This window comes from Ipomoea nil, unplaced genomic scaffold (assembly GCF_001879475.1).
Source record: "Ipomoea nil cultivar Tokyo-kokei standard unplaced genomic scaffold, Asagao_1.1 scaffold3321, whole genome shotgun sequence".
NCBI classification, from domain to species: Eukaryota; Viridiplantae; Streptophyta; class Magnoliopsida; order Solanales; family Convolvulaceae; genus Ipomoea; species Ipomoea nil.
In genome coordinates this window covers 2,772,836-2,798,032 of record NW_017619749.1, presented here as the reverse complement: position 1 = coordinate 2,798,032, position 25,197 = coordinate 2,772,836, and the positions used below count along the sequence as shown (strand labels likewise).

Here is a 25,197-nt window from a genome sequence, read left to right as displayed (position 1 = left end):
TTCCCTTGGTTATGTTATATAACCTGAACCAAACGCCCCCTTAGAGTCTACTAAGACTTTGTGGTCTAATGGCACCGGGTTGGATTTCCATATGGGAGGTTGTGAGTTTAAGTCTCAGAGTCTTGTTTTTATAGCTGTAAAAGATCCCTTCTACTAAAATTTTTACTAAAATGTTAGACAGAAGTAAAAATTTAATTTAAAAATTGACTAGGTGACTCGCAATTTACTTCATCTAACCACTCTTTTGTAAGGGTTTAGAAATAGTATAACTTAAACATGATAACTAACGTATTAAAAAGGAGTTGAGAACATCATCTTGTTGTCTAACCCTTTAGGCGAGAGGAAGGCATTGCCAATTGATAGTACTAAAGGCAAACATATTGACCCTTCTAAAGCAATCGCAAGAGTGACAAGAACCAAAAGTTCAGTTCCTGCTGGCGCCCAGCGGTTAGCCTCTATCGAATGAACAAAGAAATAAATCCAACGGAGAAGAACAATTTAACAAGAGTCTGGTTTCAAAATGACTTGTATAAATGTTTCTTAGCATCTAAGGTTAAAAAATGACAAATTATCAATGCATGGTATAATAGGGCATAAATATATGGGATAAGCAAGGATGACAATCTTGAACTAAACCATAGTACAAAAGGAGAGTATGCTGGAATGAAGTGAGGATCACTGTATACAGGTTGACACAAAAGGTGTTGCAATTTCATCTCTAGCCTGGAAATGTAGCCAAAGGAATGAAACCCAGCTTTCTCCAATTCATATTTCACTAGCATCAAATTTCTATGAAGCAGAACTAAGAAAAAAAAAAAAAAAAAAAAAAAAAAAAAAACTTGTTCAACAGTTTCTTCATTTGCAATCCCCTCACTGGGTGAGAAGCTTTGAATCACACGCCACAATCTTAACACGACTAACATTCTCCTGGCATTCCTCACTCTTGAATATGGCATCTTGTAAGATGAAAGTCCAAACGTTGTCGCAGAATCTATATGTGTGAAGATGCCCCTGATGCCAAAAATTGGGAAATCTGATGTTAACATCAGGATACAACTTGAATGCAACAGACAGATTATAATTTATAGCATCAGGCATCACAATTATTGCGGTCTCAAATGCCACCACAGGCTTGTTTAATTGTTCTAGTGTTACCAAATGAAGCCAAATAGTAGGATGCATGCTTCCTACTTCAACCACTGTAAACACTAAAATCTTGAACGTAGAACAAGCATATCAAACCAAAAACAGTACTTCCAATGTCATTTTTACTAAAAGATATTTTTAGCATGTATTTAACCTTAAGTGTCCATCAAAAGTTTACAGGTATGGCAATTGGAACCAGTAGAATACAAAATATCATGATATTGATGGGCAATAGTCCCAAAATCTTGTGAGTGATTGTGGGGTCCACATATTAAATGTGAAGCAAACAATGGACTGGATAGGATTGGTGACAACCCCTAATTTTAGTCCAAATCCATCCAGTCCTGTGTACCAAATGATCCTTAGTGCTCAATAGAAGCCCATGCCTATTAGGCTATTATTGTGAGAGAAAGGAATGGCTAATAAGATATTTCCTATTTACTGATTCTGTGTGTTAATAATAGTTGTCAATGAAGTTCAGAACATCACAGTATTATATTTGTTAGTCAATCAGCAGAGTTTATTGCATAAGGGATGGGATCCAAAATGCCCCAACTAAGCCCCAATGCTAATCTAGTTCTGGTAAGCTAAGTTCCTAAGATAAAAAACTGTGATTTTAAGGCCTGGATTTCAAAAAGATCAATAAGAATAGAATATGGAGAGCAGCTTATAGCAGATCAAACCAGAATTATAAACTACACTGATCACATACAAAAACCCATCCTTCCAAATTGCACTGCCCTCTAAATAACTATATAATCTCATTAAATATCCTTCCATGTTCATTCTTACATTGGCACTGCCTCACTGTAAGATTTTAAGTCATAAAGGCACACCATGCCCAAGAAGAAAGACCTCATAGAAAAGGTTACACACAAAGATCTATTTTCATGTGCATTATATCAACTATGAAGGCCTTGATGATGAACCTGCATTGCACCCAATGTAAGAATTTCCCTCTTTATGTCCACTGTTATAAAATATAGCCCAAGTTCAAAATATTTTATGAATTCGTCTCGAATTCTTTATCAAACCCAAGCAATAGACATGACCATGAGAATGAGGTCTAAAATAATATGAATCAACAAAACAAAATGGGTCATTTTTTGTTGTCCCTTAGTGCTGCCTTGTATTTGAAGTTAAACTGGTAAATACAAATTACCTACCTTTAAAATTATGGAATTGTGCTGCTCTCTTTTTCCCTAAATCAGTAAATACCAACAGAATAAATTTAAAAGTATACCTTGATTGAAACTTTGTTCTTCACCTGAGCCTCCAGAGCTTCAGTCATCGACTGCATTAAATAACATACTATCAAAGAGGTCTTGGAAATTGGAATGAAGAGAATACACAAAACTAGAACTAAAAGAAAATAAAACCACGGAAATATGGATACATCCATGCAGCAGATTTCTTCATTTACACACATACCCAGAAGCAAATTACTGTAAAACAAGAAGATCTGAAAAGCATAACATCCGTGCCAAAGCTAAAAATCATCAATATTTGCTGAAATATTAAAAATCACAACATAAATAACGACAATAAGAGACCTTGTCGAACTGAACAAGGACTTGGATGGCAATCTCTGGGCTGAGAATTCCATTGGAGACCATCTCATCGAGCGTCTCCGTCAAACACATCCCGATCGTCGATCTCCTGTAAAGCTCGAAGGTCGCCATTCTTGTTCCTTTCCAAGATCTGCCAACAAAATTTTAATTTAATAAAAAACTGATTAAAAAAAAGTAAGAGAAACGAATCCATTGGGGCTCAGATTCAACACAACAAAATTGAATTCAAAAAGTAAAAAAACTAAAGTAGTTTCCACGGAAAATTACTGTAAAATTGCAAGTTAGAATGAAGTTTGGAAGAGGATTGAGGGAGGGGTCCAACTGTTGGGAAGTGGAGAGAAAGAGAAGAACCTTGGCTTTGGCGTTTGAAGAGAGGGAGAAGAATTGGGGCTTTTATACCCTAGTTTTTGTAGCTAGGTGCTTATATAGCCGAAGGCTGGAATGGTAAGTGTAAAGGACCGAACTATCCTTCCCTTTTTTTTTTTTTTTTTTTTTTTTTTTTTTTTTTTTTAAACCCACAAAATCAAAATTCTATATTTCAACGTATTCCATATCAAGACAACATATGAAGAAGTTGCATGGTGTTTGGTTGGAAGAAGATAATTACGTGGTAAAAGAATTGTAATTTTATAGGAGATAAATTACTGAGAATAAAGTGAAAATTTAAATTTTAATATTTGGTTTACAGAAATAAAATTATTAGAAATTTTAATTTCAATGTTTGGAATACATAGAAATTGAAATGAAATAAGTAGTATAAAGTTCAAAATGTCCATTATTGTTGTCCGGCATTAATTTTAGGTTTAAAAATGAGAGAGTAATTTTGTCTCATCATTATATTTTTTCTTCCCAAAATTCATGGAATTAAAATCCCAAGGGGGGAGGCATAGATTTTAATTCCATGAAAATGAGGGAATTGCAATTTTTCAACGAAACTAAGGAATTTAGTGGCCTTTGGAATTAGGTGTGAATTAAGTGGGAATGAAATTTAAATTCCCTCAAACCAAACGCCCTGTTAGTTTCTCTGGGCGTTTAGGAATTAGGACTCGCCCTGATCAGATTAGGTAAGGGTGACAATTTCGATCTGAGCAGATATCTATCCAAATTCATCTTGTATGGATTGAATTTTTTGGGTGATAGTGAGTATATAATGGGTTGGATGAGTCTTTAAAAAAGAAAAAAAGCATGATGGGTCGAGTTGATTCAGATTTTGTGTACAAAACTCGCCTAGAACTTCATCCGTCCATCGTGTGTGAGTGTGTGTGTATATATATAATAAAATAAGTGCTAGTATATAAGTTATTTATAAAAGTTTATAAAATTTCGTGTAATTTTTTACTATTTTTATATCTAAATTAAAAATTTATTTTTTAAAATAAAAATTTAATTATTATATTTAAATATTTTAATTATTTTATGTTTTATTATAACTAATAAATTTTATTATTTTATTATGTGAAAGTAATTTAAATATTATTATTATTATTATTTTTTAAAGATGATAAATGGTGGGTGCTCGTAGTGGGCATCTGAACTTGGTGCGGTAAGAGTGAGTTTTGAAAAAGTTCATTCCATGCCAATTAAGAACGAGAGTGAATGAAGAAAATATATTGTGAGTCGAGTGGTTGGTATGCACTGCACACGCCATGCTAAGCGAGTAAGCATAGTTCGGTCTAAATTCTTTTTTTATTTTTTTCTTTTTTCTTTTCCTCCTCTCTTTCTCCTACTTGACTCCTGAAAAACCAACAAAAAATCTCACCAAATGAGGTTGCTTAAGGTAATGTAGATAAGTTGGATCTACAAATTATAAACGTGAAGTTCATATCTTCAAAGACACTACACATGATTTTATTTTATTTTTTCTAAAAATAGACAAACATTGCATGCAAAACTGCCACCTGGGGTTTCATAGCTGAATTACACAGTCAAGCGACACATACACGTCAAAGTTCATTTTCTGAATAAATGTATTATTCAAAATACTTATACAAATACCATATTTTATATTAAAACATTATTTTAATACTTACATTATTCTATATAAATTTTACTTTTTGGTAATTGGAATTTAAAATATATATTTTTTTGTCAAAAATGATTTAGGCACAAGCTAGTGAACCATTTCTTCTCCAGAGTTCCTATGCAAATTAAACAAAGAAGAAGCATCGTTATCTGTTAAGATCTTCATCCATGGAGGAAATACAACCGTCCGCGGCAGCGCCACCTTTAACCACCTATAACAGTTCCGGTAAAGGACAAGATACTCCGCCGGCGTCCGGCGTCAAAAAAGGATGCTTATCTTTTGGAGCTTCTTTGGTAGAATACTTCCGCTACACCAAAGCATTTTTTGTTCGTCAGGTTAGGTTTTACTACTGTCTAAACCGATTTTTGTTCGGTAATATTGAACTAATTGAAGGTTCGCCCTGGCGTATATGCAGGCAAAGAAGTTGACGGCGAGAAGCGAGAAAGAAATAGCAGAAGCTGATCTACAAGCCTCGAAGATGGAGGTTGAAGCAGCTGATGCTGCTGAAGAGACCAAGAAGCGACTTGATAAATCAGATTGAAATATTAATATGACGGTAAAAATTGTATATTTTATGTATAATAATATATGTCGTCATAAATAATTTGGGTGTACGTATTTGAGATTCTATAATAGAGTTAGTTTTAGATTTAGAGTATTTTTTGAAAAATTATTAGTGCAGTGGGTCATGAATTTTTAAAATTGTCCTCAATGTTAATAATTCACACCGGAAAAAACCAAATTAAAATTGTAAATAATTTAATACTTAATGACTAAATTTTGATAGCTTAAAAAGTCAATGATTAAAATTGAAATGAGTGATAAATCCGGAGAAACTATTCTATAATATATACAAGTCAGATACTCAGATAACAGATTCAGCCCTGGTCTCACATAATTCACTTGGTTAATGAACATTATTAGTTACAAGTATGTACATTTACACTAACAGGGATGTGCATATATTTTAATTGGGATGAACAAATATATAATTTCCCTAGACTGTTGGAGCTTCTAAACGAATATAGTCATACATGATTCCCTGGAAGGGGCTTTGATTCCTAGGTTGAGTCAAGTAAATGGTGTTCTCTCCTTCAGTGAGCAGACCGCCCTGTATATCCACATTGAATAGCCAGTATAGACCATGGATTCCAAGCCTGGCTATGGAGTTATCCCTCCCAAACAATCTGCTCGTAAACAGTGGTCGATTTGTATTGGGATTGTTAACCCGAACCTTCAAGGGAATTAGGGATCAAAGATTAGTAAATGAGTGCCACACTACAGAAAAGTTGACAAGAATCATGCTTCTTTCCATATACCTGTAGCTCGGCAAGGGTTGAAGATGCAATTGCCATGCGCAATTTGTAGGTACCACCTTGGTGGACATTGTCAAGTTTGAACTTGATTTGCCATGTGGTTCCTTGATATGTGCCATCTTCTTTTTTCCTGGAATCATAAGAGTTTTTCAATTGGGAATAGCCAAGCATGGAAAGTCATGTGACCCAAGAGCCAAGAGGTTTGATTAATAAAACCCGCATGAGTAACTCAGTTGGTTTCTGGGAAAATTGTAGGCAAGGACACAGGATCCAGTCCTGACAGCCTATACGTGGGAGTTGCACCCGATGTGGTGGGCTCCTTGTGGACACCAGGCAATCAGTCATTGGTCCTCTCACCTAATGGGTCACTGAGTCACCGTGATTTATCCCTCCACTATCATGTCGGGGTGTGGGGACAAGAGCAGCTCAATTAGTTCCTGGGTGATAAATTGTAGGCAAGGACACAAGATCAAGCCCCGATAGGCTGATAGCTTTGGTGAGTTACACACTTACACCCAATGTAGTGGGTTCCTTGGGATACTAAGGACACCCGGAAACTCAGAAAGTGTAAAGATTTTTGCCCAAGGGGTGATTTAATGGCATTATGCTCTTCAGCTTGGTGGTTACATCAACTAAGAACCATACCTAGTTACTTGAGCAAAAAACCAGTCTTTTGAATAGTCACTCTCACCAACTGTGTATACAAGATCTTCATTTGGATATAACTCTGAGTATCTTTCCCAAAGCCCATGTTGCCTAAACCTGCCAATGAAGTAATATCCCAAAATCACTTCTTTCTTCTTAGCATTATAGTTGGTACAGGAGGTTGTTGTGGAAAAAAAAAAAACAAATTACCACTACTTATAATGAAAAAAAATATATAAAAAAAAAATTCAAAGCAACACTTACTTCTCGGGGTGGTTGACAAAAATCTTGTTAAGATACTTTGGGTTGGTATCAGGAATATAGAACTCTGCAGCGCTACGATCAGGGATGCCTATCTCCCATAGTGTTGGGCCATCCCTTGGAGGCTTGTAAAGGATTTCACCAACATCAATTCTACAACCTGTTTAACTTCTTTCACCCGATGAGAAACATCTCAAAATAACTGTAAACATTCATTAAGAAGAACGAGCTTTGAATTTTGGAGTGATATGGAATTAGGACCTGAAGCTATAGTTATGGCAGCTTCATTCCGATAATCTCCAATAAATCCGGGTACCCATGCATAAAGATTGTAATCACCAGGACGTACATTATTGATGGAGAAATATCCATCCCCACTTGCTCTAGTCCAAAATTGGTAGCCCTGGTAAAGGGATTTTGTTAGTAGCTAAATATGATTAGAGATGCCAAAACGAAGGACCAAGGGTCAATGATGTCAGAATAATAATCTTGTGCAATAAGTTTGATGAAGCAGTTATAGAGAGGTTATTAGTTGGAAATGAGAATTGAACCACATAACCAAAACTACCTTGCATTCTTTTTGCCAGGATCCAGCGTCTCCCGGTGGAGCTAATCCCACGTATGCACCACTTGCAGGCATAACGTCATCACAGACATACCTATTCAATTAATTTCAAAAGCTTTAGAAATCTGCATTCATTGAATATTAGGTGGTAAGAGATTTTTTTACCAAAAGACTATCGGGAACAAATCCACCATCATCCTTACTTGTCACTAACCAATAGTCTACCAATAACATTGCCCCGCTGATCTGCTGATAGGAAATCCTCAGACGCTGGAAAGTTGTATGGCCAGCTCTGTACCTCTACCAGCATCTACAAAACCCATAGTGCTTCCTCGAAATTTTTATATGCATAAATTTGATTTACTAAACAAATAAAACTTTCCACTGCTAACCTGTTGTTTGGCATCATTCCATAAAGTGAGTGCATCTTCGACGTTCATTGTGGAGTTAAGGTAAATGAAAATTGGACCAAAAACTTTCTTCCATGCCTCGCCTTGTTCAAATTTTGGCGATAGTTCCTCTCCAGCATAATGAGAGCCAAGGAATACCTAATGAAGTGGCAGCATGCTTCAGAAATGGAAAGTACAACTGTACAACTACAAACTTGTTTATTGTTCAAAAGTTATATGCTGAGTGAATATATTAACTATTAATGGTGTAGCACTAGAGATGTTCCTGAATGATTGATGAATAACTATGATTGTCTAAGCTCAGAGTTTGCTTACAGCTAGGGTTGTGGGACCAACATGCGATGTAAGGTTCTGTTTGACAGGCCCACCAGATCGGAACTCATCACTGGGTGTGATTTGCCAGAACCCCACAGGCGGGTTCATAGATATCCATCCATGGACCTTGTTATCCTTGTTCTCACATGAATACTGGTACTTGTCATCTACCTACAAAGAATAGTCATCAAAACCGTTTGTGTATACAATACACTCCCACTGTCCCACACACACATATTCTTGCTAGTAACTAAAAAGGTAACAACTAGTAGACATCATTTATAATCATTACCTCTCCTCTTAATTCTGGATTGACAGGACTGACAAGTAGGACTGCTTCTTGATAAGCAAGGGCATGGCATCTGCCAGGTAATCGGTCATCTGGTAGGGGCATCAACCTTTGCCTATTGTCTGCCACAGCCATGTAGTGAAATCTATGGGATACAATTACCGTACGGTTAGTATCATTGTAAATGTCTTGGGGAAAAGCTGATCATGTTTTAGCTTTTGAAAGCCAGCATGGAAGTCTTAATCTAATGAACGATAGGTAATATATGGTATCATATACAGACAGAGCAAGAATCTCCTTACTTGTCTTTCCGGAGCTTGAATGCTATCCTGGTTTCACCAAGACTGAAAGCAGGCCACTCTGAGGAACCAACATGCTCATAAATGGCATATGTGTAGAAACCAGATGAACCACGAAGCAAAACAAACCTATGAGATTGACATTATTCCTGTTAAAATGCTATTAACACACTTATCTAATGTGATGAGTCTAAAGAAAAAGAAAAAGAAAGACCTTTTATCAATGTTTAGTGGAACAAGCTTGCCCCGAAGAGAGGGATCCCATGGCCTTGAGAATGATAGCTCAACCTGTTCCTCTTCGTCCTTTATAACTGTAAAATTTGTTGCATGGATCCTACACCATAACAAATTATTTGCAAAAATACGGAGTGCCTTCAAAAACTTGCTGGAAAGAAGATAGATAAAGAAATTGCATACACTTCAAATATTCCAGCTTTCCCACCATCCATTGCATTCCATACGACATCCCAGTACCTACATATTACATTATGCTGAGCCATAATTTGGGGTCTAAGTTACTCTTACTAACACATGAAATGTAGATTGAGTAGGGATGAAGTATTATCATCAAGAAAAACTATCATCATTTGAAGATTTAAGGACACATTTGCTGAACTCGTATATGTTTTATCACACCATAATGTCATCCCAGAATTATTATTATTATTATACTAGACTCAAAGTTAACGATAGAAGACTTTGGAAATTACCCTCTGTTAGATTCATTGTTGCGGATTTCAAGCACATTGTCGATGCCATTATAACGGATGCCAGTGACAATTCCCCCGGGCTTTGATAGAGTGACTTGGATAATGCCATTATCCATCACCACCTACAATAGTATTTACTTTGGATGAAACACTCTTATTGCACAGATTCTCAGACAATCTGTTAGTACTTAACAGATTACAAATGGTATGTTATTAAAAGAATAAAGAGAAAATAAATAAAAGAATACTGGAAAGGTTTAGTGGTCAAAACAAAGATGTTGACTTGGTAACCACGAGGATCCAAGTTTGACTCCTAGTGGGAGCGACCTATTGAACTTTTGGGTTTGAGTCGATCGGGACAACCTAGGTTGGTTTATCTCCTTTCGCCGGCTAGGGGTTTATTCGTTGCACACCTCAGAACTTTTGGGTTTGAGTGACAACCTAGGTTGGTTTATCTCCTTTTGCCGGCTACGGGTTTATTCGGTGCACACCTCGGGTAGTGGCCGACAAATACAAATACCAGAACTATAGTATAAGGGTTGAATAATTCTCACATTTGGACCAAAAAAAAAAAAGGTGAAGTTCATGCTGGCAAGATAAAATAACCCTTGCCTAGTTGCATTGAGAGTATTTGCTGAATAATATAATACAAAAAAATACATTCTCTTACATGGTGATCTTGTATGTACAATCGTACTCCCGAAGGTGGCATTGATCCGGGACCACCACTAGGCCTACAATCCTCTGTAGAACAATAAAGTTAACACCCAGTTTCAATGGCAGAGCTGTAGCTCCAATTCCAATTCCCATTCACAATTCATATTGGCTAAGTGGGGTCTCTCAAAGCTAAAGATGAATTTAAGCAGGAATGATGCTTATAACTTACAGTGCTAATCTTCTTATATTCACAATTTTAGCTCTACAATCGCTTGGTGTATTGGGTTCAATTTAGGGCATGAATCAATTGTGGAATACAGAAATTAAACTGCCAAAACACCGCGATGACGGTTTCTTTGAGGGTTCCGTACAATGTGGAGAGAGAAGAATAAACGTAAACGTAAACGTTAAAGAAAATGAATTACCTGTGTGTCTTACACGTGTGCATAGACCATTTAAAATGCGCCTGAAATTACGCCCACAGCCCATTCTTGCGCTATAACGCGCCACCAACTCGTCGGAATCTTCCAAGACCTTGCCTTTGCTTCATATCCCCCTAATCCCCGCCTGCCGCTACCAATCAATCTGGGTCACCGACATCACAGCGTGTTCTGTTGAGCAGATACCCACCATCTAGAGTTTTCTTTCCAGTGAGTTGAGGCTACTGTACTGAATTGTTGATAAATGATAAGTTGACTTGGGGTTAAAGGAAGCAAAATTCATTTTAGGAAAAAATGTTCAAATTGTGCAAGACTTGTGATCTAATGGCACCCGTGTTGGATTTTTATATGGGAGGTCGCAAGTTTGAGCTTCAATGGAGGTGTTATTGGCTCTTTGTGATTCAGTAGGTTGAGAAAGTAGTTATGAACATATATTACATTGTATTAGAGTCAGTAGCATTCAAGGAGTTTAAACCCCCTCTCTGGTATGAAAAAATCAATATAGCCAGCACTTTGTCCTTTAATTAGGCTGGCCCGGTACGAATGAGGACACAAGACAAACAAAATAGGATCACCCCCTCTCGTATGGAAAAATCAATATAGCCACTTTGTCCCTTAATTGGGCTGGCTCCGATACGAACGAGGACACAAGACAAACAAAATGGGACGGAGAGAATAATAGATTGATCACTCCCTCGACAGGCTACCATGCCACGTGAAACATTATTACTTTTATTATTAATTTTTTCCAAATCTCCAAACTAAAAGCATGTTTTCCCCAAAATCTCAAGAACCTGTGAACTAGAATACATAAAACAGAATATAAGTAACAAACCTGTTTAAATTATGTTTTTAAATTAAACATTATTTCGCTCATTGCTCGTTGCTCACTCACAAGTTTACATGTTCAAAAGTTGCGTTGTAAATAGAAAATGATTCCCAAGTTCAAAGATTCGCTCACAAGTTCACAGGTTTGCAGGGTTGCAAGTTCGTCGTTGTAGACAGAAAATGAGGAATTTGTACGATTGAAAATTCTAAAGAAAACATGTTTGTAATTAGGAGATCTTGAGAGACTAATAATAATAAAAGTAATAATGTTTAATTTAAAAATATAATTTAAAATTTAAAATATAATTAAAAATATGTTTAATTTAATATCCACGTGCCACATTACATGGTAACTTTTGAGTAAGGAATTAACCTCTTATTTAGTATAATTGAATATATTTGGTATTTTGTGTTCAATTTAACAGTCAATTTGAACATTTTTTTCATAAGCTGGCTGCTGGAGATCTATAATAAAAGCTCAAGCTGTCTCTACCAACAAAACGCCGCCAAGCTGGAAGAATCTCTAGACAATTTTAAATTCTATCATCTTTATTTATCTACGTAGGATATACTAAAAAAAAGAAGGGATAAGGGTCAAATAGGCCATCGAACTGCACACGATAAAACAATTAGGCCATTGAACTTAAAAAATCAACAATTAGGTCCCTAAACTAATCAATTTCAAACAATTCTTCCAATTTGAAGGTTTCCAACAGGTCAACAGGTCATCTCCCAAATTAATTATTTTTTTAAAATATAAATTTTAAAAATTAATTATTTTTAAATTAAATTAAAAAAAAAAAAACTGAAATCCAGCCGGAGACGACCGTCTCCGACTGGAACCAGTTTTTTTTTTTTTTTTTTTTTTTTTTTTTTTTTTTTTATAAATTTAAATAATTAATTTTTAAAATTTAAATTTTAAAAAATAATTAATTTGGAAGGATGACCTGTTGACCTGTTAGAAACCTTCTAATTGAAAGAATTGTTTGAAATTGATTAGTTTAGGGACCTAATTGTTGGTTTTTTAAGTTCAGTGGCCTAATTGTTTTATTGTGTGCAGTTCGATGGCCTATTTGACCCTTATCCCAAAAAAGAAAGAGAAAGAATGCATCAGGATTACTCTCAGCTGAGTGTTCAAAAAGTTAGTTTAATAAAGATAAAATTTTAAATTTGATACCTCATAAGAACTTTTAATAGATCAATTATGAACAAAAAAAAGTTATTTTTCTTCGTGTGACCTTCTGTTGACTAAGGTCACTAGGAGGGCAAAGGTAGATAAAATAATAAATAGGGGTATCTAAGAGATGAAATTAACCCAGATTGGGCCATTATTGACAAACGAATCTGATTACAACCATAATTGACTCCAATTTTACATACACCCGTTAATCATGAAACTCATCTCATACTGGAAATTGTTTTTGCATGACTTGTACAAAACATGAAGATAATTATGAAGTACACAATTGTGCAGGAAGCCACTGCAACAACTTCATTTGGTAGTAAGAAAGTCCAGCTGACTGAAATATCAGTTGATGGACCATATTCAAGCACCATGGATTCCTAATGTAATTGAGAGTGCTCGGCTTTCCTCTGGAAAAGAAGTGACCCTAACAAAACAGCAATTCCTGTTATTGCGATGGTAAACAGAAGGCGCCTCTTTGAAAACTCGTTTGGATGCCTTCTTGGAATATCAGGTTCTCTTTCTACTGCCCTTGTGTTCCTGAAGAATTTCAAAACAATACCAAGAAGAAGGAAAGGGGGAACCAAGTGAATACTAGTGTAAAAGAAATGAAGCATTGGTGTCACCTGGGGAGCAATGTCCAAAAAATAGAAGAATAAAAAAGCCCAAAATCTCTAAAGCTAATATCCTACTCAGAGTAAATGTATAAGCATAAGTGATCAATGTAAGGCGTTTTTGACTTATGTTTGGTCCTCAGCTTCAACAGTATATGAGGTGATCCCTTCAACTCAATTTGATTTCGAGAACCAGCTTTGTGAATTGTAAAGGCAAAAATGTGGTCACATAAGGGAGTTGCAATCATAAGATCTGCCCTTTTTTTCTAGAAAGAGACAAATGAGGATGTATATAGTTGAGAATGCATTACCTGGAAGATTCTGCAACATTATCTGCTATTCCATTGCATCTGCTCTCATGGGCATTCCTTTCGCATAGTCTGATGTATCTACTACAGAGATGACAAAGCTCTGTACGGTTCCCACATACTTCCTGAAATTTTGAAAACAGGCAAATCAGATCATAAGTAGATGCTAAAGACCATCCACAATGGGGATTACCTGATGCTTATACAAATCGATTGCAGGTAAAGGAAACTCGCAGTACTCGCAAGTAACAATTCTTTTTGGGCAATTTTCCCCTTTATGAACAGCTAAAACTTCACGTTCCATTGTCTCGCTGCACAAGGAGCAAGAAACCTGCACCAAGACAAATAATGACCTTATTAATAATATTAAATAGGTTGAACTTTGGCTGATTAGCATCTTTTTAGTCAGCAGCAGAGGAATAACAGGATGGATTGGAACATTCTGGCACTATGGTGAGCCTCCACCTCCAGTTGGTTTTCACTTTTAGATTTTAGACAGTTCGCGTAACCCCACATAGACATGTTAAGGATTTATTTAAATTACCTATTTAGATTACCTTGTTAGTTGGACCCCACCTACCATAATTAAAGAAAAATGTCATTCCAAATTTCATACTTCAAAAGTTAGACTAGGTATATAAAATTTAGTCCCAATGCCTAATGCCCTGCTTCATATCTTAAGTTCCTCTATAGGTGCAACTATCCACAAATGGAAAGAGCCAAAGCAAGTAAGTTTTTATTAGCAGTAATTTATAATCCTTTGGCAATATTATAATAAGTTAACTGGATTTAATTTATTAGTCATTTGAAGCTAAGCAATCATCAACTACCAACTTAGGAGAAATTTGCTATGCCTCTTATCCTTATGCAACTTTGATTTTAAGCCCAGGAACCTTGAGCTTCTGAGTGCCCATGGCTATACCACAATTCAAAAACCAAAACCCAAACATTTTGACAGTCAGTAAACATGCTATTCTACAAGCGCATACCTGTAGTCATCTCAGATTAGTATCATGATTGAACATTTTGATGTTGATAGTTAGCTTAGAAATTTTCCTAAAGAACTAACAAAAATTGATTCAAGATAAGGGATTAGATACTAAAAGTAAGATAAAATAATGTGCACTCTGAAAAATACATGACCAAAAATATATAGCTTTCAATAATTCAGAATTCCTTGGCACAAAAATACAAGTATACAGGAAGGGGGGCAAATCACTTACTGGAGCATGAGTGGTTAAGAAATGCTCCTCGGCATGTTTCTTAGGAACCATATCACCACAAGTTTTACATTTTTCTAGATTCCGAGAGCAGTGAGCGAAATGCAAATCAAGGTTTGAAGAGGGAATTGCCCTGTCACTGGACATATAAAACTCCAAGTTAAGGCAATAGAGTTTTTGCAGCAAATGAGAGTGAACATGAATACATGATGAACCAACCAACATAATAAGCTAATAATAGGAAACTAAAAAACATGTGCATAAATGTAACCTTCAACTACTAATGAGAAAACACCATTGCTCAACCAGTATACTAATCTACTATCCAACAATCAAATTGATTTACATGGATGCAGTTGTCATAGAACACTATCTGGCTTGAAAAGAAATAATCCTTTAGTCACCAGCAAAGAAGTTGAGTTCTTCAGGAACAATGCACATGTGCACATCTAAGGCCCCAGGCCAGGAAGCAACCAAATTTCTTACTATAACACCAAGAAAAATATGCCATAAAGCTATTTATGAAAAACTATTTGTCTCCAAACACACAACAAAATTGTTTAAAGTAAAAGTCATAATTTGTCAGCCATTAAGACATACAATTCAAGGAATCCAAAAAAGCAACTCATACTGAGCATCACCAATACTACTCCTCAAAGTCCTCCACTTGGACCACTTCAGAATAGAAAGCTTGAGAAAACCAATCAATAGTGAATAAATAAATAAATAACTAAAAATAAAAACTAACTTCAAGTGACATCATTCAATCTAAATCACATACCGGTCATTAACATGCCACTGCAATGACAAATACATACATTATGCATGAATTTTCACATAAGAAACCAATCACTAGAGTAATTACGGAAACTATAACTCCTATAAATTAATTACTCTTCAATAGCCACGTGAAAGCAAAAAGTAAAAAAAAAAAAAAAAAAATGAATCAATTTACAAGTAGAAATAGCACCGACAAGAAGAAAAATCATAGGAAAACAATACTAACCAGTGGCTGCAGATGCTCGTGGCTTGATCAGAAGCTACAGCATCCATTATTTGCCTCCTCAAAATTTTCAAAAGCCTCTGCAATATTGATTAAAAAAACAATAAACGAAATTTCCTCTAAAATTAAGATATTTTCAGAAGATTATGAAACGATTTCGGAGTTGTGATTGAGTTAATCAATTGCAATTATGATTTTAATATCAAGCGAAATGATTAGATTCGAATCGTTGGAATTCTATGTTGGAAAAAGGTATAAAAAATGACCTCAGATTCTGAGAATTGTTTTCTCTGTTTCGATAAGATCGATCAAACGATCGGGCGATGAAATGAGACGTAGCCTCAAACCCGGATAGAGTACGAACAGAAGAGAGTCCGCATTGACGACGAGAGGGTAGTTTGGTTTATACGGGTAGAAGATGATTGCGGGTTGGTGAATCTTAACTACGCGGATGTTCACGCTCGTGTAACTTACGCGCTATTGTTGAGGAATTGGGCTCTTGTTGTCTTGGGACGTTTGCATTGGGCCATCAATTGGTTAGAACATTTATTTGGGCCTACCAATGACGTAGTACCAAATTTATTATTTCCGAGGGAACAAACAACTTTTGTGTTTATTAGGCATTATACTTTATATTTTTGTCTTATTTATATGCACGGTTTAATAAATAAAAATAATTGTAAAATTTATATTAATTAATTTAGTACAGTATATGTTATGGCTATGGTATTCAAGTAGCACAAAGGCCCAATGCGGCAATGCCCTCCCATGTCCAAATTCCTTCTCCATGGTCCAAAGACCGGCAAATTATTGTAGGGGACCATGGTCCACACAATAATGATTGCCAAAGACCACCAAGTCGAAACTTGCAAATTATTTTGTGGACTCGAGTCCAAATGTTCACAATTTGTATATTACGAACAAACAATGCTCTCTCATTGGGAGCGTTATGTTGTGCAACCGTGTGCATCATGCAAACGACGTCGTTTTGACATCCGACTTAAAAAAAAAAAAAATCGCTTGCTGTTAACGGCGTTATGTTGTGCATAATTTGAATTATATAGTTCATTCATTCTAAATATATAGTTCATTCATTCTGGATATATCGTTCAAATTACGCACATAACGTCGTTAACGGCAATCAAAACAGATTTTTTTTTTTTTAAAGTCGGACGTCAAAACGACATTGTTTTTGCATAATTTGCCCTCTCATTGCTGCAACTCACTGCTATGGTATGGTATTCTATACAACACTTCTCAATACTCCTCCCAAAAGGGTGAATCCTCAATTCCAATGCCTCGACAGAACATTTGAGATGATGTAAATGAATGTAAACCTTGATCTCTTCTCCCAAATACTGTCTACAACTTAGTGAACCATTGAGCTAAGTCCATGCCTGTAACACCTTCTCAATACTAATTAAGCTAGCTTCTTGTTTTTCATGTCGTCTTCCGGGATGAGCACGGAGTAATTTGTGAAGTCTTGGGGGAAGTGTCAAAGATATTGGATGTAGACGAAAGCAGGAGTAAAGAACACTTGTATATATGCATCTATCCCTACATATTTTGAGATTCCTACAGGAACAATTAGTTATTGTCCCAAGAAATTGTTTTTCATAATGATAATTTGCGAGCTAGTTTAATTATTTTTGAATTTTCATCATTTTATTTAATATGTAAGCACAAAATAATGCATGTACACTCATGATCATTAATTAATTTGTTAATATCAATGTGGGGGATAGATTAAGATTGCGAAGAATCTTTAGCAATGTATGTACTATGTATGTAGCCGATGTTATCTCCTAGCTGAATTGCTTGTGCATACCTACCTAGTTTGATTGGTTAGCTTTATCCACTATTCTAAGCTCCCCGCCCTATCATCACGTATTTAAAAAAAAAAAAAGTACGGGCCAGTATATATATATATACACAGACACACACGACACTGCTACCTAAAGGAAATGCACGCTGTTTAATACAGGCTGTGAATGTAGAATACAATGTAGCAGTGTGCTTTTTATCACAATGTTCTTGATTTGGCAGCAGTGCCTTTGTATTGGTCTCTGGCCTACTTACCTAAAACGATAATTGGGAAACTAATGAAAAATTCTTAACCATTGGTCTAATAGATATAAAAAGTCTCACTTAATATCTACTTTTAACGATAAGGTAAGGGTTTAATCTTTATCACAATCATTAAAGGATTGAGTTAAACTTTTTTGTGTGTAGAAGTGTACAGATTTTAATGTTGAGTTTCGGAATTAAATTAGCTCAATTATCTTCTCAAGTTTAAACCGGGTTGATAAGATTCGGAATATGGTCCAACAAATTAGAAAATTTTGAGTTATGAAAAAAGTAAAAAAGAAATAGTGGTCCTCTTTAGCCCCATGTGATGACCCGAATTTATTGACTTTTGATAAGTATATTTCATCAATGCACTCATATTTTGCTCAAATTATGTACAATCCACTATTAAGTATTGGTGTACAATGACACTTGCGAGACTATAGTATTTGCGTGCACCATACTGCTTACACTTGAGTATTTTATTAGTGATGTCCAAACTTAAAAGGATTATATAAATATTACAGTTTGCTTAACTCACAAAATAGGTCTAAAATGAAATAGTAATGATTGTTATCTGATAGTGTTTTTTTTTTTAATTGAAAATAGTATTATATAAAAAAAATGACCTATTCTCTATTCTCTAAGAATAATTATTTCGAGGGGTTCAGAGTCCTGGTATTAGATTACTATTGAGTTTTCAAGGAATAATATATTTTTGTTAAAGTTTCATTTGTCTTTAATTAATAGCGTATTTTTGTTATGTGTTTGTATTGAAAATATATGACAAAAAGATATTGTAATAAAAATTATTAAAGAAATTTCTCTAAAAAATATTATTAGTGACGGTATGCCATCACAATAATTTTAATCTACACATTGTATATCCACTTCAACAGTTTTTCAAAGTTATGTTTGCCTAACTCAATTACTTTCACGAGACATTATTATATGACTAAATCTTTTATACTATATAAAATGACTATGGCCCTGTTTGGTACTTATTTGACCACTATTAATTATTTGATTTAGTTAAAATATTAATATAAATGTTTGGTTAATTAGCTTTTTGCAACTCCAAAAGGCTAAAATTGAAAAAGCTACCCCAAGCAACTTTTTCAATTAGCTTTTTGAAAAAAGAAATTATACCAAACAACTAACAACTAACAACTAATTTACCAAACACTTTTCTACAATCAGCTAATATTATCAACTATTTATACCCTCTAATTAACACAATCAGCTAACAACTAACAGCCATTTTACCAAACAGGACCTATATATAATTAATTGGAGCGTTATGCTATGGACCCGTGTCTACCATGTACATGGTGGACACGCTATACATTCATAATTTCTATACTGTAGATTCAGAATTTGCATACTGCACATTCATAATTTTTATACTGCACATTCATATTTTTTGTACTGTAGATTCATAATTTCTATACTGCACATTCATAATTTCTGTACTGTAGATTCATAATTTCTATACTGTAGATTCATAAAATTTATAATGTAGATTCATACAATATAGAAATTATGAATGTGCAGTATAGAAATTATGAATCTACAGTATAGATTTTATAAATTTACAGTATAGAAATTATGAATGTACAGTATAGAAATTATGAATGTACAGCATGGTGGACACGGGTCCATAGCATAGTTTGCCTAATTAATTCATACCCCTTCCTTTGCTTTTAAGACCTCCACTTTTTGGGTTCAATTGATTATACGAGTGTTAAGGAGGGCTGAAGTTCGTGGGTCAATCCTAAATCGTCCCACGATGGGTTAGTTTAGAGTCTAGAATTTTTTTTACCTGTGAAAATACAGGACTAGCGGGTTAGGCTTGGTCTGTGCGGGTTGACAGTCTACGCAGGCCCGATCTTTTGATATACAACACACGTAACATTAAAATCTTAATGTAATATTTTTAATTTTTAAACACAAAAAAAAAAAAATTAATATTATTTGATTTTTTTATTTTTAAAGTTTGGCCCGTGGGGCCCGCGAACCCGCAGACGAGTTAGGATTACACAATCTTAGCTCACGGGCTTCGCAAGCTTGCCCACGAAAAAAAATCACCATAGAATGAGTCTAATGGGACTGACCGATCTTCATTGACACCCCTAATTGACTATAGACTCGTACCTCAATTTCTCATCACACATAATTAAATTATTTGATAAAATAATTAATAAACAATTGATGTAAATATCATACCCTCATGGTATGATTTACAAATAAAATGTTGTTGTCCTGCACGGTATAGAGCTGTGTGAACACTTCAGTAAGAAACATTATAATACTTCGATTTGGTATTGGAATGTAGGAATCGGTTTCTTGGTATTCGAAGGTATACTTGGCTGATGATTGACACTTGTCCTAATTAATTTAAAACTAATTTACTTTAATTATGTGCAGTGATTATCCGATCCTTCCTTGGTTTTGTTTGTGGCCAGGTTCTTTAATTATATTTATTGGGTGGATTAAGCAAAAGAAGGAATCCTATCGGTCCACGATATCATGCTTCACGTGGGAGTTGGCCCACTCAGCTAAAGAGTTGAGAGTTCCTAAACCCTATAAATTATGCTTATTGGTTGTATGGGATTTGAGTGTCCATCTTGAGCACATTTACATTCACAAAAGTGCATATTCAAATACTCCATTTGGTGGATGGGCATTTTTTTTTTCTTCAAAATGATAAGAAAACATATTTGATATTTTATCAAAGAAGGATATATATATATATATATATATATATATATATATATATATATATATATGTAGGTGGTAAGTGGATAGTTAATATAATGCAATATTATTGAGTAAATCTTGCTTATGTATACAAATTAATAAACTATACAAGAGAGGTAAATTGTAATGGGTAAACCTCGTTCATGTGTAATAACTCACAAAAGGCACAAGAAAGGTAAATGGGTAAATCTAGTTCATGTGTAATAACTAACAAATTAAATCATACAAGAAAGGTAAATTGTACTAAAAAAATCATGTGCGGCGGGCTCGGTTAATATGATATTGGCAATAATCAAACTTATGTTCTTCGTTCTGGTATAAGAACCATCTCTACCCACTCAACCACTTATATTGAGGCACAAAATTGGAGGTTTGACTCTTATAAGGGTGTATCATATTAAAATGTTCTAGACAAAACTTTCTATTGAATAAGCGTCTTTGCTAGTGCGACCAGAACTGAATTAAATTAAAAAATCTAGATCAATAACTCGATGAAAAATATTTTTCAAAAAAAAATGAAAATGTACATTATTTTCGCTAATTATAATTGAAATTCTTTAATGCTATATTCAATTGTCCGCATTCATATACTACACCCAATTTAAATTTGTCTATCAGAATCATTCACCAAAGTATTAGGTCTGATCAACTAATATGTTTTAAAGTATAGGTTATAATGATTAAATTTGCAGATAGACCAAACCATAATAATTTATTAATATGTTCCGTATTAAAAATGGCGCCGCGGCCATACTACTATTATGAGAGAGGAAACTCACGTTTTAAAAGTGTGTAGATTCCTTTTCCCAAAAAAAAAAATTGCGTAGATCCATAAAAAGTTGAGCGGAAACTAATCCACAATTTATTATAAAAATTTAATGGTTTAGTTGGGGAAAGAACTCGTCGACTGGTAGGGTAGAACAATATTTGTATTAGAAGGTTGCAAGTTTAATTTTTGTTAATATTTTTTTGTTCAAATTATTATATAATTTTTTTTGTGTGATTTATTTTTCTTATGTAGTTTGTGCGTTATTATACATGAATAAGGTTTACCCGGTGCATGCGTGTCTTTGTGTAGTAGTTACGAGTTAATTAGTTACAAAATTAATAACAAAAAATAAATGTAACTATAAGACATATTAAGTATCTATGTTAAATGGTGGAAATGTAATAACAGCATAAATAAATTATCGATATTCGTCTAGTGCACATTCTTAAATAATAACTGTCGAGTTTTTTGGTTACCAATTAAAAAAAAAAAAAAAGAGCAAGATATATAATTTATATATTTATATATGTGCACCACTTATCCTCATTGTAATTAATGTGCTAAGGCCCGCATGGGTAGCTCAACTGGTCATAGAGGTGAAACTTTGAAAGAATGACTAGGGATTGAATTTCACCAGTGGCAGTGTGGGAACAACCTCTCAAAGTGAGGGGGGCTCCTTGTGCGCAGTGAGCATGCTCTGTCGGGCCGGGATATGAAAGGGGTTCAACCTTTTGGAAGAATTAATCTGCTAAGAATGCATTGAACAACATCCACAGATCCACTTATGGCCAAATCCTTTTTTAAAAAAAAAAAAAATTAAATTTTGAACAATTGACTATCATTTCTAAATGGCAGACACAAGGTATTCATTATAACTCACATCATTGATTCATTGTCGGCATGTCCTACATATATATGCTAAAATTAAAAATGACAAATAAATAGAACATTTTGCATATTTTAGTTTAATTATTAAAATATAATCGAATTTTTAAAATTGTACACTTTAATTATATATTTGTATTTTTATACAACTAAAGTAGAAATAATTGTTTATATCATCTCTAAATTTCAATTGATCAGAATATGTGTTGAGTTTTAGACCTCGGGTATTAGCGATTGTCATTTGAGATACCTTAAGGGAGGAGAGGGAGGACAATTCAACATGCATGACTCTAATCTTTTTCATTGAACCACTGCACGTGGCCTACGCCTATGAGCCTCAATCGTTATATCCTACACCACGGCGCACATAGCACTGTGCGCCGCGCGCCTCCCAAAACGACGTCGTTTTGGGTAGTGTTGAGAGGCGCGGTAGGAAGTTGCTGAGATTATGTGTATTTGTTCACAACGTTATGTGTATTTGTTCACAACGTTATGTGTATTGGTTCATACAGTTATGTGTATTTTTTATACAATTATGTACATTCTTTTTATACAATTATGTACATCCGAATCAGAAAATTTGTGTGTATTATGTTAAGAGTTGATGTGTATTATGTTAAAAGTTTATGTTTATTATGTATTATGTTAGATTATGTGTATTATCTTTTAAAAAGAGTATGTATACTTTGTTATATAATTATGTACATTCATGTATAACATTATGTGTATTCTAGTATAACATTATGTACATTCTTGAACAGCGGTTTGTTTTTTTTTTAAGAAAAAACTACTTCCATTCACTGGGGCGGGAAATTTCAAAAAAAAATAATAATAATTAAAACGACGTCGTTTTGCATCTGGGCGCATAGTGCAACGCGCGCCGTGGTGTAGGATATAAATTGCCTACGCCTGCACGTGGCCTACGCCTATGAGCCTACCTATTATAGGAGATGTCGATTGTGCATGTTCAACCACTACCATGGGCCTAATGTCTCTTAACTATGGGTGAGTCCACTTCATCGGGAGCTTCTTTTGTCACGCTTCCTTAATAAAGTCTTTCTTCGATCTTCCGAGTTGACTCCCAAGTTTGAGCCTAACACTCATATCCCCAACAATATGCACATGTACACAAATAAATAAATAATCATCTCTAAAAATGATTAAAATTGTAGATTATTGCATTTGACCATACCAAATTTGAGTTATTAAGTTCAATACTTATTAATTTGAAAATTGAAAATAAATGTTACGTATGAGAAGGGAAAATTTTTATAGTGTTACATAGTAAAGGTATCAATATTATAATAAAATATAATTTTCTTAAACATAAAATAAACTTATAGCCCATAAAAAAGTCTTGTAATATTTCAACAAAAAAAGTATTAAATTTAGTTTAATGGAATGCTATACTACTTACTACTTTAAGTTTACGTGCAAATTAAAACCAAACCATAATAAACATATATAGTGGAGTTTCCATTGATCATAGCAAGTATGGTCGGATGCTTTCGTCGGGTCTCGGAATAAACAATGATGCTAATGACAGCTAATTAAGGATAATATTTTCTACGCACTTTTAGCTTAGGTTTTCCACAAAGAGTAACATGATTTTTACGACATTTGGTAATTTATTACAGTGCTATTATTAATAAGGCAAGTGGATCATTTTTAATGGCTATTGCATTGTATTAAATATATATTAACCCCTATATATTATGGCGTCTTTACTCTTTATTAATTTAAAATTAAAAAAAAAAAAACGAAACCTACTATGCACATATGATTATATTAATGCTTAATTTATTTTAATTTTTTATGTTCATATATTTTTTTTGACCAATCAACTAAAATCATACTCGAAAATTAATCATATTCATAAACTCAAGGGTGACAAAGCACTCTCTCATAGTTTTTAAAGTACTTGCATTTCTAAACTTAAAATCCGAGATATCCAATTAACTACTTTGCAAGAGACCCACAACATTATGGCAAATATTAATATTAACAACAGTTAATTACAATTCAAAAGATAATACTGTTTTTTACAAATTTGAGGACAAAATAACATAATAAATAAATAAGACATAAACTTACGTACAAATTTCTAATTAATTTTTTGCTTTCATGAATTTATAATATATGAATATCTTTTATTTATTTCAAATTGACCATGGTCAATCTGTTAATCTTATAATTATATTTTATTTTAAATTGTTAGAGATGGATGGATTATAAAGTTTTGAGAGTATTGAGTAATGGAGGCTTAATTTTAATGTGTTACTGTTTTAGACTATGAGAGAGAAGAGGAGGGGACAATCTGAAAACATACGTCGTGGAACGTTAGGATTTTTGCAGGGCAATTTTAGGACTTCCTTATTATGGTAACCTTAAAATCCGAAAACTGAAGCCATCACACAATTGAGACTTAATACGTGGGTCCCAGCACTATTTGGTTGGTGTACGTGACAACTAGTCTTTTGGGTTGATTACTGATTAGTGGGGTCAGAGCCACGATGGCAATGCTATTTCCGCAATTGCCCCCATACCCTTTCTCTCAATTATTGTAGTGGCACATTTTTTAAATGACCGAAAATGCCTCCCTGTTTTTTCATGTCTTCAAAAGTCACTAACAATAATTATTAAAATTTGGAATACAATTAATCTATTATAAAACTTATAAGTGCATGAGTAATAAATAATTGTATATAAAAAAGAATTGAAATATATACCTAATGTTTTTTTGGGTGCGCTTGAGCGACCAAAAGTCTTAAGGGTAGTAGATTCTTCTCGTGACAATTTTTCTAACATTTTTTTCCAATAAGGTCATTTCTTCTGGGAGTTGGTTTATAATTTTTGTCACCCACTTTTCGGTTTGTCCCAGATTAGCCAAATAGTCAGCATATTGATTGCCTT

The 25,197-nt window shown here is 34.3% G+C and overlaps 4 protein-coding genes across 6 annotated transcripts; 1 reads left to right on the top strand and 3 right to left on the bottom strand.

Moving 5' to 3' along the window:
- Positions 1 to 602: 602 nt before the first annotated feature.
- On the bottom strand, positions 603 to 3,159 carry LOC109170271 (transcription initiation factor IIA subunit 2). Of its 3 annotated transcripts, none has more exons than XM_019319307.1 (4): positions 3,069 to 3,159; positions 2,700 to 2,847; positions 2,390 to 2,440; positions 603 to 1,011 (listed from the first exon to the last, which is right to left on the bottom strand). In XM_019319307.1, the coding sequence occupies exons 2-4, from the start codon at positions 2,826 to 2,828 to the stop codon at positions 871 to 873; spliced, it is 321 nt and encodes a 106-aa protein (XP_019174852.1). In that variant the 5' UTR covers positions 2,829 to 2,847; positions 3,069 to 3,159; the 3' UTR covers positions 603 to 870. The 3 variants fall into 3 exon arrangements, with proteins under 3 accessions (XP_019174852.1, XP_019174851.1, XP_019174850.1); XM_019319306.1 differs by having other exon boundaries at positions 2,985 to 3,114; XM_019319305.1 differs by lacking the exon at positions 3,069 to 3,159 and having other exon boundaries at positions 2,390 to 2,847.
- Positions 3,160 to 4,785: 1,626 nt separating this feature from the next.
- On the top strand, positions 4,786 to 5,354 carry LOC109170272. Its single transcript, XM_019319308.1, has 2 exons — positions 4,786 to 5,075; positions 5,156 to 5,354. Exons 1-2 carry the CDS (start codon positions 4,908 to 4,910, stop codon positions 5,279 to 5,281), a joined length of 294 nt encoding a protein of 97 aa, XP_019174853.1. The 5' UTR covers positions 4,786 to 4,907; the 3' UTR covers positions 5,282 to 5,354.
- Positions 5,355 to 5,555: 201 nt separating this feature from the next.
- LOC109170266 (rhamnogalacturonate lyase-like) lies at positions 5,556 to 10,867 on the bottom strand. The gene is made up of 16 exons (XM_019319300.1): positions 10,633 to 10,867; positions 10,221 to 10,294; positions 9,551 to 9,672; positions 9,258 to 9,314; positions 9,055 to 9,174; positions 8,844 to 8,969; positions 8,545 to 8,686; positions 8,253 to 8,423; positions 7,920 to 8,075; positions 7,731 to 7,837; positions 7,531 to 7,621; positions 7,224 to 7,365; positions 6,966 to 7,122; positions 6,702 to 6,818; positions 6,060 to 6,186; positions 5,556 to 5,974 (listed from the first exon to the last, which is right to left on the bottom strand). Exons 1-16 carry the CDS (start codon positions 10,694 to 10,696, stop codon positions 5,738 to 5,740), a joined length of 2,010 nt encoding a protein of 669 aa, XP_019174845.1. The 5' UTR covers positions 10,697 to 10,867; the 3' UTR covers positions 5,556 to 5,737.
- Positions 10,868 to 12,771: 1,904 nt separating this feature from the next.
- On the bottom strand, positions 12,772 to 16,200 carry LOC109170270 (TRAF-type zinc finger domain-containing protein 1-like). Its single transcript, XM_019319303.1, has 6 exons — positions 16,070 to 16,200; positions 15,807 to 15,883; positions 14,804 to 14,939; positions 13,774 to 13,911; positions 13,584 to 13,705; positions 12,772 to 13,198 (listed from the first exon to the last, which is right to left on the bottom strand). Exons 2-6 carry the CDS (start codon positions 15,851 to 15,853, stop codon positions 13,039 to 13,041), a joined length of 603 nt encoding a protein of 200 aa, XP_019174848.1. The 5' UTR covers positions 15,854 to 15,883; positions 16,070 to 16,200; the 3' UTR covers positions 12,772 to 13,038.
- Between the last annotated feature and the right edge of the window lie 8,997 nt (positions 16,201 to 25,197).

Excerpts from the sequence above, each read along its gene's own strand:
- LOC109170272 (XM_019319308.1), top strand. The coding sequence starts at position 4,908 with ATGGAGGAAATACAACCGTCCGCGGCAGCGCCACCTTTAACCACCTAT. Across the intron at positions 5,076-5,155 it reads AAGCATTTTTTGTTCGTCAG|GCAAAGAAGTTGACGGCGAG; the intron begins GTTAGGTTTTAC and ends GCGTATATGCAG.
- LOC109170271 (XM_019319305.1), bottom strand. The coding sequence starts at position 2,575 with ATGTGTGTAAATGAAGAAATCTGCTGCATGGATGTATCCATATTTCCG. Across the intron at positions 1,012-2,389 it reads AGAACAAAGTTTCAATCAAG|GGGCATCTTCACACATATAG; the intron begins GTATACTTTTAA and ends TTTTGGCATCAG.
- LOC109170266 (XM_019319300.1), bottom strand. The coding sequence starts at position 10,696 with ATGGGCTGTGGGCGTAATTTCAGGCGCATTTTAAATGGTCTATGCACA. Across the intron at positions 10,295-10,632 it reads CACACGTGTAAGACACACAG|AGGATTGTAGGCCTAGTGGT; the intron begins GTAATTCATTTT and ends ATTGTTCTACAG. Across the intron at positions 9,673-10,220 it reads TGTACATACAAGATCACCAT|GTGGTGATGGATAATGGCAT; the intron begins GTAAGAGAATGT and ends ATACTATTGTAG.
- LOC109170270 (XM_019319303.1), bottom strand. The coding sequence starts at position 15,853 with ATGGATGCTGTAGCTTCTGATCAAGCCACGAGCATCTGCAGCCACTG. Across the intron at positions 14,940-15,806 it reads ACGAGCATCTGCAGCCACTG|TGACAGGGCAATTCCCTCTT; the intron begins GTTAGTATTGTT and ends TTATATGTCCAG. Across the intron at positions 13,199-13,583 it reads AATGTTGCAGAATCTTCCAG|GAACACAAGGGCAGTAGAAA; the intron begins GTAATGCATTCT and ends GAAATTCTTCAG.